The 14,270-nt window shown below is 33.3% G+C and overlaps 2 protein-coding genes across 2 annotated transcripts; both read right to left on the bottom strand.

The window, feature by feature from the left end:
* Positions 1 to 2,607: 2,607 nt before the first annotated feature.
* Positions 2,608 to 3,103, bottom strand: LOC136213106 (14 kDa proline-rich protein DC2.15-like). The gene has a single exon (XM_066002808.1). It carries the CDS (start codon positions 3,055 to 3,057, stop codon positions 2,737 to 2,739), a length of 321 nt encoding a protein of 106 aa, XP_065858880.1. The 5' UTR covers positions 3,058 to 3,103; the 3' UTR covers positions 2,608 to 2,736.
* Positions 3,104 to 10,205: 7,102 nt separating this feature from the next.
* Positions 10,206 to 10,526, bottom strand: LOC136213090 (14 kDa proline-rich protein DC2.15-like). Its single transcript, XM_066002807.1, has one exon. It carries the CDS (start codon positions 10,524 to 10,526, stop codon positions 10,206 to 10,208), a length of 321 nt encoding a protein of 106 aa, XP_065858879.1.
* Between the last annotated feature and the right edge of the window lie 3,744 nt (positions 10,527 to 14,270).

Here is a 14,270-nt window from a genome sequence, read left to right as displayed (position 1 = left end):
CCACGTCTGTCTGAATGTTAATTATGAACATTCTGTTTTTTGCCATGGGTACTCGTGCAATCAGCTCCTTTTTCTCATTCAACAGGAGTAGTTTCCAGTCCACCATGTGAAATTCATAATTTTTCTCCAGTAACTGTCCCAAACTTTAAATATTGCTTTTCATGTTAGGAACATAATAAACATTATCAACAAATTGGTGAGCGCCATTTTTGAGCCGAATAAGAATGGTTCATTTGCCTGTAATAGGAACCTTAGAGGAATCTCCAAATACAACATTACCGCGAACGGATTCATAGAGCTCCACGAACAGCTTCTTGTCACCACACATACGGTTACTTGCCGCATTGTCAAGATACCATATATTATTTTCGCGATTTTCTTCACCTTCGTAGGTAAGTAACACTGTGCCAGTTACTTCCTCATCTTGAATATTATTGGCAGTCTCCTCTACCTCCTTAGGAGGACTCCAACATTCTACCGCGTAGTGACCGTACTTAGAGCAATTGTAACATTGAATGTTGGACTTGTCGCGTCCTTCATTCGGCCTCTAGTTTCCTCTTCCTTGACCGCATCCTCGGCCTCTTCCTCTGCCTCTGGTGAATTGAGTGCTTCTGTCATTGTTGTTGTTGCAGTTTTCATTTCTGCCTTAACTTCTGCCACGTCCTCGTCCTCTACCATTTCCTCCTCGACCTCCTTTGCGTCCTCTGTCGGACTGACTACTTTCGCCATTTTTAAACACATCCTTCGTTGCTAAGACTTGTTCTGCGGAATCTTCTCTTCGTTTCTCAAACCGCTCTTCTCGTGCTTGTAATGACCCTACCACCGATGTCTTTTGACTCCTCCATAGCCACCACTACGTAATCAAATTTTGGTAGTAGTGATCGCATAATTTTTTCAACAATTCTGGACTCTTCAATTTTTTCTCCATACTGTCGCATCTGATTTACGACAGATTTTACTCGGGATGAGTAATCACTGATGGCCTCCGTCTCTTTCATCCTCATCGTCTCAAAGTCTCGTAGGATTTCCAACGCTTGTTTGGCGGTGGTAGCTTCGTCTACTTTCTCGAACATTAATTCATCCAAACCTTGATGGATGAGAGTAAGCGCCTTTTAATCGCTTTTACGATTTTTCTGCAGAGTATATTTTTCTGCCTGTGTTAACGCTGCCTCGATGCCTGGGACTACGTAGCCTTTTTCGACAATATCCCAAGCCTTTTTCGACAATATCCCAAAAATCTTGACATCCGAGTAACGCCTTCATTCGAATACACCAACTTGAATAATTGGTTTTGGTGAGCTGAGGGTATTGATAAGGAAGTTTGAGACCGTCTGACATTTTTTATAGGGTCTGTTTGGCGGAAGACTGACTCTCGTAACATGGCTCTAATACCACTTTGTTAGAGATAAAAAAGAAATTTAAGAAAAAAGGACTAATATTGATATTTTTTAATCATGAATACAATGGACTTACTATATTACAGACTCTCATCTTTCTTTCTTTTTTTTTTGCTCACAAACACATACAATCACACAACTCTATATATAATATAGAGAGTATCATTAATACATAATAAACAATATATAATAATGTGTTTACACATAGTCACACATTTATTGTCAACCATACTTAATTATTTAGGCAACTTTGACCAACTCTTTTCTTCCAATTTCAAAGCATTCACGTGATGCATTTTGAAAGTTTTTTTTTATAAATTAAAAATTTAAGTTTAATATTTGAACAATCTCATGTTTTTCCTGATATAGATTTCAATTTTTGTTCCATGAAATCACTATTTTTGTTACAAAAAGTGTTGCCGTTCAAATTATTTAAATGGAAAATTTATGTTTAGGTCTCTGAACTTTTTGACTCGCTCCAAATTCGCCCAAAATTATCTTAACAACGCAATAGTCCTCAAGAAGAGTTGGCCAAGTTCTAGGCCTCATTTCCACGCATCCCAATGATGTCAACAAGATCGGTTAATTTAATTTAACCCCGTACATATTGTTTTTATGATTTATTTATATTTCTAGTTTTTAAAGTTTTATTTTCAAATTGTAATTTTAATGCTTTATGCTCATATTTGTAATCTAAAAACATTGAAAAATTATGAATTCGATAACAATATAAAAGAAAAATTAAAAAAATTTATATCTTTGTTTCGGTTTTATTACTTTTATTTTTGGTACCTTATTTAAGAATTGTTTTCCGACCGACCTGTCTAGTAACGTCGGGATCCAAAACCGTTGTTTTTATTTTGAGTCCTTGTAACGGTCGTCAATTGCTTTTCTCGTTTAGAATTCAAGTCATTTAGGCGCATTTACTTGTTTTATTAATTTATTTACCACTTTATCCTTCGAGAACTAGCTTCTCTGGCACGCCCACATTATTTTTAGCATTTTTAATCCCACACTCGCGTATCAAGATTGAAAATTAGGATATTTCGAAAATATAGCCAACAAAACTATTAACTAATCAATTAGGTTGTTAAACTATTGAGAAAGGTCATGAGCCCAAGATGTTTTTCTATGGTGAAAACAAAAAATATGTAATAGCTCTCAAATAAAAAAAAATATTATGAATGTTCATATTCAAGCTCAACGGGAAACTTGACAACAAATAAAATTATGCATCATCACATAGGACTGAAACATTTAATGACTTGAAATCAAAAGAAAAAAGACAGGAACAGAAAATGAAGGAAATCAAATAAGAAATAACATGGAAAGTATTTAATTAAGGACACTGGAATCCGGCGGCAACATTCTTGTTGCACTGGTTGAGCAGCAAGCTTAAGTCGAGTGGAACGTTAACATTGATCCCTAAAACATTAGCTTTAATAGCAGTGCAAAGGCAAAGAGCAGCATCAGCAGCGACTAGACCAGAAATTAAGGAGCAACATTTTTCATTTGGTGGAATTTGAATTAGCCCCAACACATTTGCACATACCTTGAACTTCAGTGCATCTGTTGGGCACTTTGCAGAGCTCACCATTGTGAAGAAGAGTAGGTTCACAGTTAGCAGAATTGCAATTGAGGCCACTGATTTTGTTGCCATTTTGAAATAATCTATCAGTTCTTGAGTTGAGATAGAACTACCTTTGATTGTATGCTCAAACTGATGACAAATGGACTATGATGTTTGGGTATTTATAGAATCAAGAGTAGGCAAAAAGCATCTTTGACAGCTTTATCATTTTGATTTTGGGGGATAGAGTCCCTTATTTTTTATTTTAACATATTAAATCTTTTTTTTTTTTTTTTTTTGTTACTTTTGATGATAAAAAAGTTGTAACGGAACTAATTGAATAAAAATTTAAATATAATTAAGATGTAAAAATACCTTTTATTATTATTTCTGAGAATGATCAATTTTGAATTAAAAACTCGGTTGATAAAATATTGTTTATTAATCTACTTTTTAAATTTGCATTTGTAATAGTTTCAAAAACAGTTTTTTTTATATGTGATTGGTAAAGAATTCTAAAAACTTATTTTCGAACCCTAAAAATATACAATTTCAAACACGGATCAAATGTGTAACATTTTTTAAATAAATTAGATATTGACAACTAACTAATTTAGCTAGCACGGTGATAAAAAAAAATAAAAAGTATAGAGATATGATATGCAACGTTCAATCTATAAAAATTGAAATGACAATGGCTTTAAGATTCTTTTTGACTTAAGCTTATTACCTATCTATAATTTTTAAAATTTTGTAAACCGACGTGAAGGTATTGCCATCAAACTATGGAGCACACGTAGCTGGATATATTGATGTTAAACAATTTCATTGGCACATTATAAGATGTAATCTATTCAATAATTTAGTTATTAATTTGGCTCGTGAAACATGAATATTAATTTAGTTGTTATTGTTAATGATATGAAATAGGAAAATGCTCATGAGAAGCAGACTTCAAAGTTTATGAGTTGGAAATGCCTATGTTCTCAATTAATTTTCTTGCTGTGAATGTTAGGTTGTCCTGAGCACGTTCAGGCACCTATAGAATATTTCCACTCATTTCCAGAATGAGAGAGCTTTTTGGATCATTACTTTTTCCAATGATTTCTTTGTTAGATGACAAAGCTTTGACCTGGTACTACATCTAAAGATGAAAAGATATCTTGCACATTCCATATCTGTTTATGGGTTTTCGGATTGGTGCCATCCTGCTAGAAATTTTGTAATGAAAATCTAAAAGAATAATAAAACATGATTGTGAAAAACCTAAAAAGACAAAAATTATTAAAATTTCGCAATTAAATCAATGAAAATGAAAATGAGATTAATTTAAGAAAAGAATGCAGTATTGAAAAAGAAAAGCTTGAATACTTGAAATTGAAGTTTAAATTGAGAGATTACAAACTTATGAATTGAAAAGGAAATTGTAAGGCTAAAGATTAAACTAGGAATTGACAGAATTTGATACGGATGGGTCTTCCGTACGTGTTAGTTCTAATTTTAAAATAACAAAGAGGTTCTTTTCAAGGTAAACTTTAAGGAGTTAATCCCGGGTTTTAGGACTAGGAATAATGAAATCCCCAATTGTTGAAGGTTAAAACCTTAACAAAACTTTATGAAGAAGAAGATATAACTTGTATTGTTAAAAGTTCACGATTCTTACAAATAAGAGGCATTATATAGCACTCTTTAGGAAAATGTAAAAGACATAAATGTCCTAACTAGGGTTATGATTAACTAAAAGTGATAGGGGTAAGATAGGAATGAAATGCCAAAATGACACTTAGGTAATTAAAACTATAGGACAAATAATAAAGTATAAATAATAAAGTAAAAATGACATAATTGTAAATAAGAGATGTAAGAGATTGGCAGCCATGGTCCCCCTTGTCCCCTAATCTTGTTTGTCTTCTTCTAATGCTGAAATTTGGTTCTCTGTCGCTAAAGATCAGCATTCTGTCGCAAAAAGAGAAATTCATGTTCCTAAAAATGGTCGGAGTTAGGTGATCATGGTATGTCACTTTGTGACACGGCGTGTGAAATGTTGGGCAGAGAGTTTGGAGGAACCCGACACGGCCTGTCACTACTTCACACGGCATGTCGGGTTGAAAAACCGCCTTTCATGGGCTTGCTTGGAGCATGTCGCTGGCTTCGACGTAATGGGCTATTCTCTTCGGCCCATGTGGGGAATGCTCTGCACAAAAATTGCATTTAAGAAAGAAATTGTGCTTAATTAACATTGAAATATTCGGTTTGTTGAGTTTGATTTGTGTAATGTGTGTTTAGATCTGATTTTGGTTTAAGACTTTCTATTTATACTCAGGGGCGGAGCCAGGACCTATAGGTCGGAGGGGCTAGACTGTGGACAAAAAAAATCTTAAATGCTACTTCAACATATTCATCAAAATAAAATGAACAATATAATAAACAAATTCTATCATAAAATGAGAGTAAAAAGTATGTGTACTTACAGTAAGAAAATTAATGCCTAACAAGTGGCAATTTACCCCTCCGATTTGCCATGTTCTGAAAATTTTGCACAATTGCTTCATTTTCAACACCGACAAAAACTCTTTTCTCAATGTAACACACCATACAATCTGTGAGAAAGTCATCACTCATCTTGTTGCGCAAATCAGTCTTAATTAATTTCATTGTAGAAAAAGATCTTTCAACAGAAGCGGTTGCAACGGGTAAGATCAAAATCATCTCAATAAGTTGATATGTTAAAGGAAATAGAGAGTGATACTGCATTTGAACCATCTTCTTTGCAAGGACTCCAATATCTGTCAAACTAGAAAATGATGCATTCGATCTCATTTCAGAAATAAAGAGTTTGAGTTCCTCTTTAAGCTGAATTATATCACAATAAGAAAAATCTTCTGAATATAACTCAGCAAGACGAAGCACTTGTCGATGATCAAAATTCTCAATAGCATTTGTAGGATCAAGACATGACATACAAACAAGTAACTCTGTATTTGACTCGGGAAAATGATTATCAATTTCTGCAGCAAGACGATCAACAACCTAGTATTTTTCAAATACAAAACAGTCAAACATCTTGCTTATATACTAGTTATATTATTATATGAAAAGTAAAAACAAATAAAGTACCTCGACAAAAATCTCGACATAAAAGTGATGATGATAAGTCCTTGGAACACCATCAAGAAACCTTCTAACTCGATCTGTAATAGTATCTTCCACATTGGGCACTTCAATTTCATTTTCTTAACAAAAATCACTGACTTGCATAACTCTTCCCAGCCACTCTCCCTGAATGTTGCCAAACTCTGCTTCGTCAGTCTAATCATTCGTACAACATTAGCAATGTTTTGATGCTTCACTTGTAGAGACTGTGATAACACATTCGTCATTCCCAATATGTGTTTCATTAAATGAACAATGAAACAAAATTCATAAGTTTTCATTTTGCTTATCAAACCATGTATAGTGAGAACCCCATCAGCATATACAACACGAAGCACCTCTATCACTGAACTCCACATACTAAGAAGACGTGAAACTGTAGTATAGTGAGAACCCCATTTGGTATCTCATGGCCGAGCTAAACTTGTTTCTTGATATTTGCCTTTTCCTATAGAAATATCTCCATTTTCTAAAGACTGCACTACTTTATCACAATGTGATTGACGAAGAGCTTCTTTCCTTTTACATGAAGCTCCAACAGCGTTCACAATCATAGACAAATAAGTAAAAAAAATCACATATCAACATGTTATGATCTGCAACAGCAACAACCACTAACTGAAGTTGGTGAGTAAAACAATGAACATAATGTGCATGCTTATTTTCATTCAAAATGAGTGTTTTTAGTCCATGAAGCTCGCCTCCCATATTAGAAGCTCCATCATAGCCTTGACCTCTAAGTCTACAGAGAGACAATTGATGCATTGCAAAGAAAGAATCAATATGTTTCTTCAAAGACTGTGCAGAAGTGTCACTAACATGTACAACCCCAATAAACCGTTCAAGAACCTCACCACGTACATTCACAAATCTTATAACAACAGACATTTGCTCTTTCATAGAACTATCACGAGACTCATTAATCAAAAGAGAAAACAACTTCCCACCAAGCTCATTCAAAATAACTTTTATCGTTTCTAATGCACAAGCCCTAATTACTTGCTTCTGGATATGATGACAAGTCATTTGATTATTTTTGGGAGAATTTAAGTTCATCACCTTATTCACTTCTTCACATTCATTGCAATAAAATGTCATTAGCTCAAGAAAGTTACCTCGTTCCAATGATTCTTCCGATTCATCATGTCCACGAAAATCCAAACCCTGCTTTAAAAGTATACGAACAATTTTTACAACTGCTGTGACACGAGTATGATAAGCAATCGCATTCGTTTCCTTTGACTTTGTCAACATATAATCAATATTCAGCCTTTGATTTTGAAATCCATAAACCCGGTCTGTAGCATATTTGTGGGGACTGGACATACCACCTAAATGATCCCTAAAATTTTCTAAAGCTTTCTTCCAATTTTTAAAACCAATTTCTATAAATGCTTTATCCCCAGACCTATTTCCTCTACCAAACAGATAGCAATACAAACAAAAAGCAGCATCTTTGGATACATTGTACTCTAACCATGGAAACATATCAAACCAACTTGTTTGAAAACTCCTTTGAACTCTAGAAAAATTAGTTCGAGGAAATATATGACCTTTTGGTTGACATGGGCCTTTTAACAAGTAACATCGCCTTAAATCATCTTGAATGGTAATATCATGTATACAATTTCTTTTCTATTTCCGGGATCAGAAATAATATCATCATCTGATATTTCCACACACTGTCTCTTCCCACTATTTGATGAAGACTCAATGTTTTGACCCTTGTCATAAAAACAAATAAACGAAATTAATCCCCAACATACATAGAAATCCCTAAATTAGAAACCCCTAAATTAGAAATCCAATAATAAACCCTAAGTTAGAAATCCCTAAATTAGATTTCCTAAATTAAACCCTAAATTAGAAATCCCTAAGTTAGAAATCCAATAATAAACCCTAAGTTAGAAATCCTTAAATTAAACCCTAAATTAGAAATCCCTAAATTAGAAATCCTAAATTAGATTTCATAAATTAATTGTAATTACTAAAGAATATTCAAGTAAACAACATATTAATAATTCCCCTAATAATAACCCTAATTTAGAAATTATAAAATTCTAAACCTAAAAGAAATAAAATACAAAATGAGAAATAAGAAAACTTACTTAGAAATTGTTTGATTGAGAGAAAAATAGATGGTCAATTGAAATTTAGTAGAAAGTATGGTATGATTTGGATATTTTTCCAATTTTTGATATCAAAAACCTTTCTTTTCTTTCTCTCTTTCGGCACGCACAACATTAAATAAAGAAAAAGCAAAAGAGAAGGTGATCAAGGGTGGGCCTTCGAAATAATTTTCCCAATAGATGGGAAGGGCAATTTCGCCCTTCCCGTCTGTTTAATTTTTTTAAACCTAAAGGCCCAACTTGGGCCTTTAGGTTTAAAAAAATTAAACAGACGGGAAGGGCGAAATTGCCCTTCCCATCTGTCTCTTTCGTTTTGCTGAAGAAGATATAATCTTCTTCAGCTGCCGCCATGGCTGGAGGGTCACCAGCCATGGCGGCCCCTAGCAGAGCGAGGGTGGAAAACCCCACTCCTGGGGTTTTCCGGCGGGGCCGGAGGGTCGACCGACCCTCCCCACCCCCTCTGGCTCCGCCCCTGTTTATACTGTAAGTGTCCTATGAATAAGTGCATTCAACTTCCTTTCTCATATCCATGAAGCATGCTTCCGGATCCAAAACGGCTCCCAAGTTAAGTGTTCAACGCCATACTCTCATGTGAACTTCCATTCCATTTAATCCACATACGCCAATTTAACACCATTAATTAAATAATTATTGATTATTAATGTAATTAATCAGAAAATAATTTAATCAACTGTAAACTGATTTTTTATAATTACAAGTTTGAGTCAGAACTTTTAGTAATTTACTAATTCCACCTGAATATCTATATGTTACATCATTTAAACTTGAAAAGTAATTAATTACAAAATAGCCCTAAATAAAAATAATGTTGTAACAATTGTCTCTCATGTGTTTAATTAATTAAATTAATAAACACATGTTGATCGAATGAAAAGCTTGGAGCTCAAATGTCAGTTTCGCATCACACCATTCTCAATTCTTCTTCCCCTTGTGTCTGTTTTTTTAATTGAGATTCAATCTCATGTTTTTATTGATTTAGATTTCAATTTTTGTTCCATGAAATAACATTTTTTTTCCACAAAGTGCTGCTTTTCACATTATGTAAATAGAAAATTCATGTTTAGGTCCCTGAAATTTTTGAGTCACTCCAAATTCGCATAGAATTATCAAAACAACGAGACAATCCCCGAGACGAGTTGCCGAACTTCAAGGCCTCATTTCCACGCATCCCAACGATGACAATATCGGTTAATTTAATTTAACCCCGTACATATTGTTTTTATGATTTATTCATATTTCTAGTTTTTATAGTTTTATTTTTAAATTGTAATTTTAATTCTTTATGAAAATATTTGTAATCCAAAAACATTGAACAATTATGAAATCAATAAAAATATAAAAAAAAATTAAAAAAATTATATCTTTGTTTCGCTTTTATTACTTTTATTTTTTGTACCTTATCTTAAAAAAATTGTTTTCCGACTGGCCTGTCAAGTAACTTCGGGATCCAAGACCGTTATTTTTCTTTTCGGTCCTTGTAACGGTCGTCAATCGCTTTTCGTTTAGAATTGAAGTCATTTAGGCGTATTTACTTGTTTTATTAATTTATTTACCACTTTAGCCTTCGAGAACTAGCGTCTGTGACACGTCTACATTATTTTTACCATTTTTAATCCGACACTTACTTGCGTATCAATGTTGAAAATGGTATACAACAAAACTATTAAATAATCAATTAGGTTGTTAAACTATTGAGAAGGTCATGAGCTCCAAGATGTTTTTCTACTGTGAAAACAAAAAAATATGTAATAGCTCTCAAATAAAAAAAAAAATGTTATGAATCTTAATATTCAAGCTCAACGGGAAACTTTACAACAAATAAAATTATGCATCATCACATAGGACTGAAACATTTAATGACTTGAAATCAAAAGAAAAAAAGACAGGAACAGAAATGAAGGAAATAAAATAAGAAATAACATGGAGAGTATTTAATTAAGGACACTGGAATCCGGCGGCAACATTCTTGTTGCACTGGTTGAGCAGCAAGCTTAAGTCGAGTGGAACGTTAACGTTGATCCCCAAAACATTAGCTTTAATAGCAGTGCAAAGGCAAAGAGCAGCATCAGCAGCGATTAGACCAGAAATTAAGGAGCAGCATTTTTCATTTGGTGGAATTTGAATTAGCCCCAACACGTTTGCACATACTTTGAACTTCAGTGCATCTGTTGGGCACTTTGCAGAGCTCACCATTGTGAAGAAGAGTAGGTTCAGAGTCAGCAGAATTGCAATTGAGGCCACTGATTTTGTTGCCATTTTCAAATAATCTATCAGTTCTTGAGTTGAGTGGGTTTATTTTCAGATAGAGCTACCTTTGATTGTATGCTCAAACTGATGACAAATGCAATATGATGTTTGGGTTTTTATAGATTTAAGATTAGGCAAAAAGCATCCCGAATAAAAAAACTCTTTTGACAAAATATTATTTATTACCTGCATTTTAATTTGCACCTGGCATCCTCTCTGTCTGCTGACAACCGCCACCAATTAGGGGTGGGCACGGTTCAGTTAACCGGTCCATTAGATAAAAAAAAATTAACCGAACCGTTATCAACGGTTTTTTAACCATCCAAACCGAAACCGGTCCATATCAATCGGTTAACCATACAACCGGTTAACCATTAATTTCGGTTAGGTTTTTCGGTTAACGGTTTTTAACCAATTCTCACTACTTAACCAAAAATCAATGATTAACCATAATTTTTACCCAAACCTAAATTTAAAATAATATTAAAATACACATTATTTCAAATATTCAAACGATAAGTACCAAACTAAAAAACAATCCATCAAATTTACATTTAAAACATAAAGAAGGGTAAATAATATTTCGTCAAAGTACTTATTACAATATAATCTATGTTATATATTTATATTAATCTATGTTATAATCTATGTATATATTAAGTAGTATAATCTATGCTATAATCTATGTATTTATATTTATATTTGCCTTTCCTTTGTCGTCAAATGGCCTATATATTTTTTAAAAATTTATATTTATTAAACGGTTCGGTTAACCGTTAACCGCGGTTTTTAAACACTCTAACCCGAAACCTAAACCGAAACCATTACCTATCTATTTTTTTTAACCATTAAGAAAACCACCGGTTCGGTTAACCGTTTTTTCGGTTTGGATTATCGGTTTTCGGTTCGGTTACCGGTTTGACCGGGTTTTTTGCCCACCCCTACCACCAATGGGATGGCTTAAAATCAACACAGACGCGTCTGTTACTGGAACGCCAGGAGCAGCGGGCTGCGGCGGTTTCTTCGGCTCTCATTACGGGAACTTCGTCGGAGCGTTTGCATTCCGGATCGCACTATCCTTTTCTTACACCGCGGAACTCTCTGGTCCACGCTATTAGCTTGCCTTTTGATAAGGGATGGACCAAAATCTGTGAAGAAAGCGACTCTACTTACGTCGTTCAGACAATTCGGAGTCGAACTTTGTGAGTCCCGTGGTCACTTCGGCAGAAATGTCTCCCATGCCTGCAGCAGCTTCGTCATATGACAGTAGTGGTATCGCATATTTATAGGGAAGGGAATCAGGCCGCGGATCTTCTAGCTAATTACGGCAGAACAATCACAAATTTTGTCTGGTGGCCATTTAATGGGTCGGCCCGTTTATAGGTTTTCCTAGCTTGTTTGCCACTGTATTTTGTACTCTTTTTTCGGTTTTCTTTAATAATATTGGTTCCGGGTTCTTTGTTGCAGGCAGGGGTACCAACCTAGTTGGGATGTCTGCCTAATTCATCCCCGGTTAACCATGTTCTAATTTAAAAAAAATTGCATTTCAGTTTTTCTTTAAGTATGATAATAAAGAAACTCTAAAAAACTTTTATTCCAACGGTAAAAAAAATACAATTTTATATGGGATCAAATGTGTAACATTTTTTAATTCAATTAGATATTTACAAACTAACTAATTTAAAAAGTAATGTGACAATAAAACAATAAGAAAGATCAACAGTTCAATCTATAAAAATCGGAATGACAACAACTTTAAGATGCTTTTTGACTTAATATTATTACAGTTTTGTTCACCTGTATCTTAGATATAATCCATTATTAGATCTAAACTTATTAAATTTAAGTTTTAAAATACTTTCAATTTTCATCCAAATTTTTGAATAAATCTAGAGCTAAAATTTGCGCATACCTTTGAACACTACTGAAGATTATTAAACTATCTTTAATTTTTAAAATTTTGTAAACAGACGTGCTGGCAGTGCAATTAAATTATGGAGCAAACATAGCTGGATATATCGATGTTAAACAATTTCATTGGGAATCTATTCAATAATTTAGTTATTAATTTGGCTCGTGAAACATGAATATTAATTAAGTTGTTATTGTTAATGATATGAAATAGGAAAACGTTCATGAGTAGTAGACTTCAAAGTTTATGAGTTGGAAATACCTAGCTTCTTAATTAATTTTTTTTGCAGTGAAAATGTGGAATGCTAGGTTGTCCTGAGCACGTTCAGGCACCTAAGTCGGATTTGTGTGTTGTGTGTTTAGACTTTCTATTTGTACTGTGTCCTATGAATAACTACCCTCAACATCCTTTCTCACGTCCATGAAGCATGTTCCCTGATTTAAAACTGCTCCATGATCCAACATTGCTTCCAACATAACTGTTTCAAGCCATCCTCTTGTATCAACTTTCATTAAATTCACATACACCAATTTAACACTCTTAACTAAATAATTACTGATCAGAAAATAATTTGATCAACGATGAATGAACTAGTCTTTTACAATTATAAATTTGAGCCAGAATTTTTGGTAATTTACTAATTCTATCCGAATCTTGATATTTTACACAATTTAGGCTTAAAAACGTAATTAATTATAAAATCAGTCTAAATAAAAAAAGTGTAACAATTGTCCCCCATGTGTTTAATTAATTAAATTAATAAACATATGTTGACCCAATGAAAGAATCAAAAACTTAGAAGACCCAACTCTTCTTCCCTTGCGTTTGTTTTTTTTTTCCGTTTTTTTTTTCAATTGAGATTCAATAATTTTTCAAGCAACCATCTTCTTTCAAATCAAGACGAAACACTTTGCCATTTCCACAACAAAAAAGAAAGGCTTTTAGTAGTGGGAAGGTTTGGTATTAAAAATCCAAATACCCTTCATAAAAGTTTTTAATAAGTAGAACACCCCCTTATGGACCCTTGTTAAATGTTGCCTTGCTAATTGTTTTTAATAACAGAAATGAATCCACAACTTAAATAATGGGAAATCTACCAATATTTAAAAAATATAATAATTAAATATCCACTTATTAAAACTAATTATAATAACACAAAACATTTATTAAAATATATTATTAATAATACACAAATCCCTTATTAAAACGTATTTATAATTGGAGTACCAGCTTAAGTTTCCAGTTCTCGAAACAGAACAGGGGTGGTATACCAATTCTAGAAATAATGATGGATACCGTTATGATGATTTCAGTCTTCCTATGATGGACATTTTTTAATAGAATAATTATCAGTTTCACCTGCTGCAACAACTCAACTGCTATGGAGCCGAAGAACAAGCAGCCTATAGCATTGTCTAGACAGGGCCGACCCTGGGTCTTGAATTCTAGGGGCCCCAAAATAATTTTTCCAGTTTAGCATATATATATATATATATATATTGTTGGAGTTTAGTGTCCTAAAGACAATTGTTTTAGGATATTAATATTAATAAAATAAATTAGTTATTTAATAATTTGTTTAATCATATATATAGCATTAAAATGTAACTATATATAAAGGCACAAATCTTTTATAAAGAAAGCAATCCTAAGTTTATTTAAGTAGTTATAAAGTGTTCATACAAGCTTGAAGTGAGACTGTACTTTATAATAGATCAATAGACTTAAAGTAAACCCAAGTCAACTAATATGTTATAGGGGTTGACATATTACTGTTGAGACTTGCATGTAACAGTGTTTTCTGTCGAGACAGAAAGCTGATCTCACAAGCTTTACATATT

Source organism: Euphorbia lathyris, chromosome 1 (assembly GCF_963576675.1).
Source record: "Euphorbia lathyris chromosome 1, ddEupLath1.1, whole genome shotgun sequence".
NCBI classification, from domain to species: Eukaryota; Viridiplantae; Streptophyta; class Magnoliopsida; order Malpighiales; family Euphorbiaceae; genus Euphorbia; species Euphorbia lathyris.
The sequence above is the reverse complement of the archived record's forward strand: the minus strand, read 5'-3'. Positions and strand labels throughout refer to the sequence as shown.

What these genes read in the sequence shown, in the direction of transcription:
- LOC136213106 (XM_066002808.1), bottom strand. Translation starts at nt 3,057, where the DNA reads ATGGCAACAAAATCAGTGGCCTCAATTGCAATTCTGCTAACTGTGAAC.
- LOC136213090 (XM_066002807.1), bottom strand. Translation starts at nt 10,526, where the DNA reads ATGGCAACAAAATCAGTGGCCTCAATTGCAATTCTGCTGACTCTGAAC.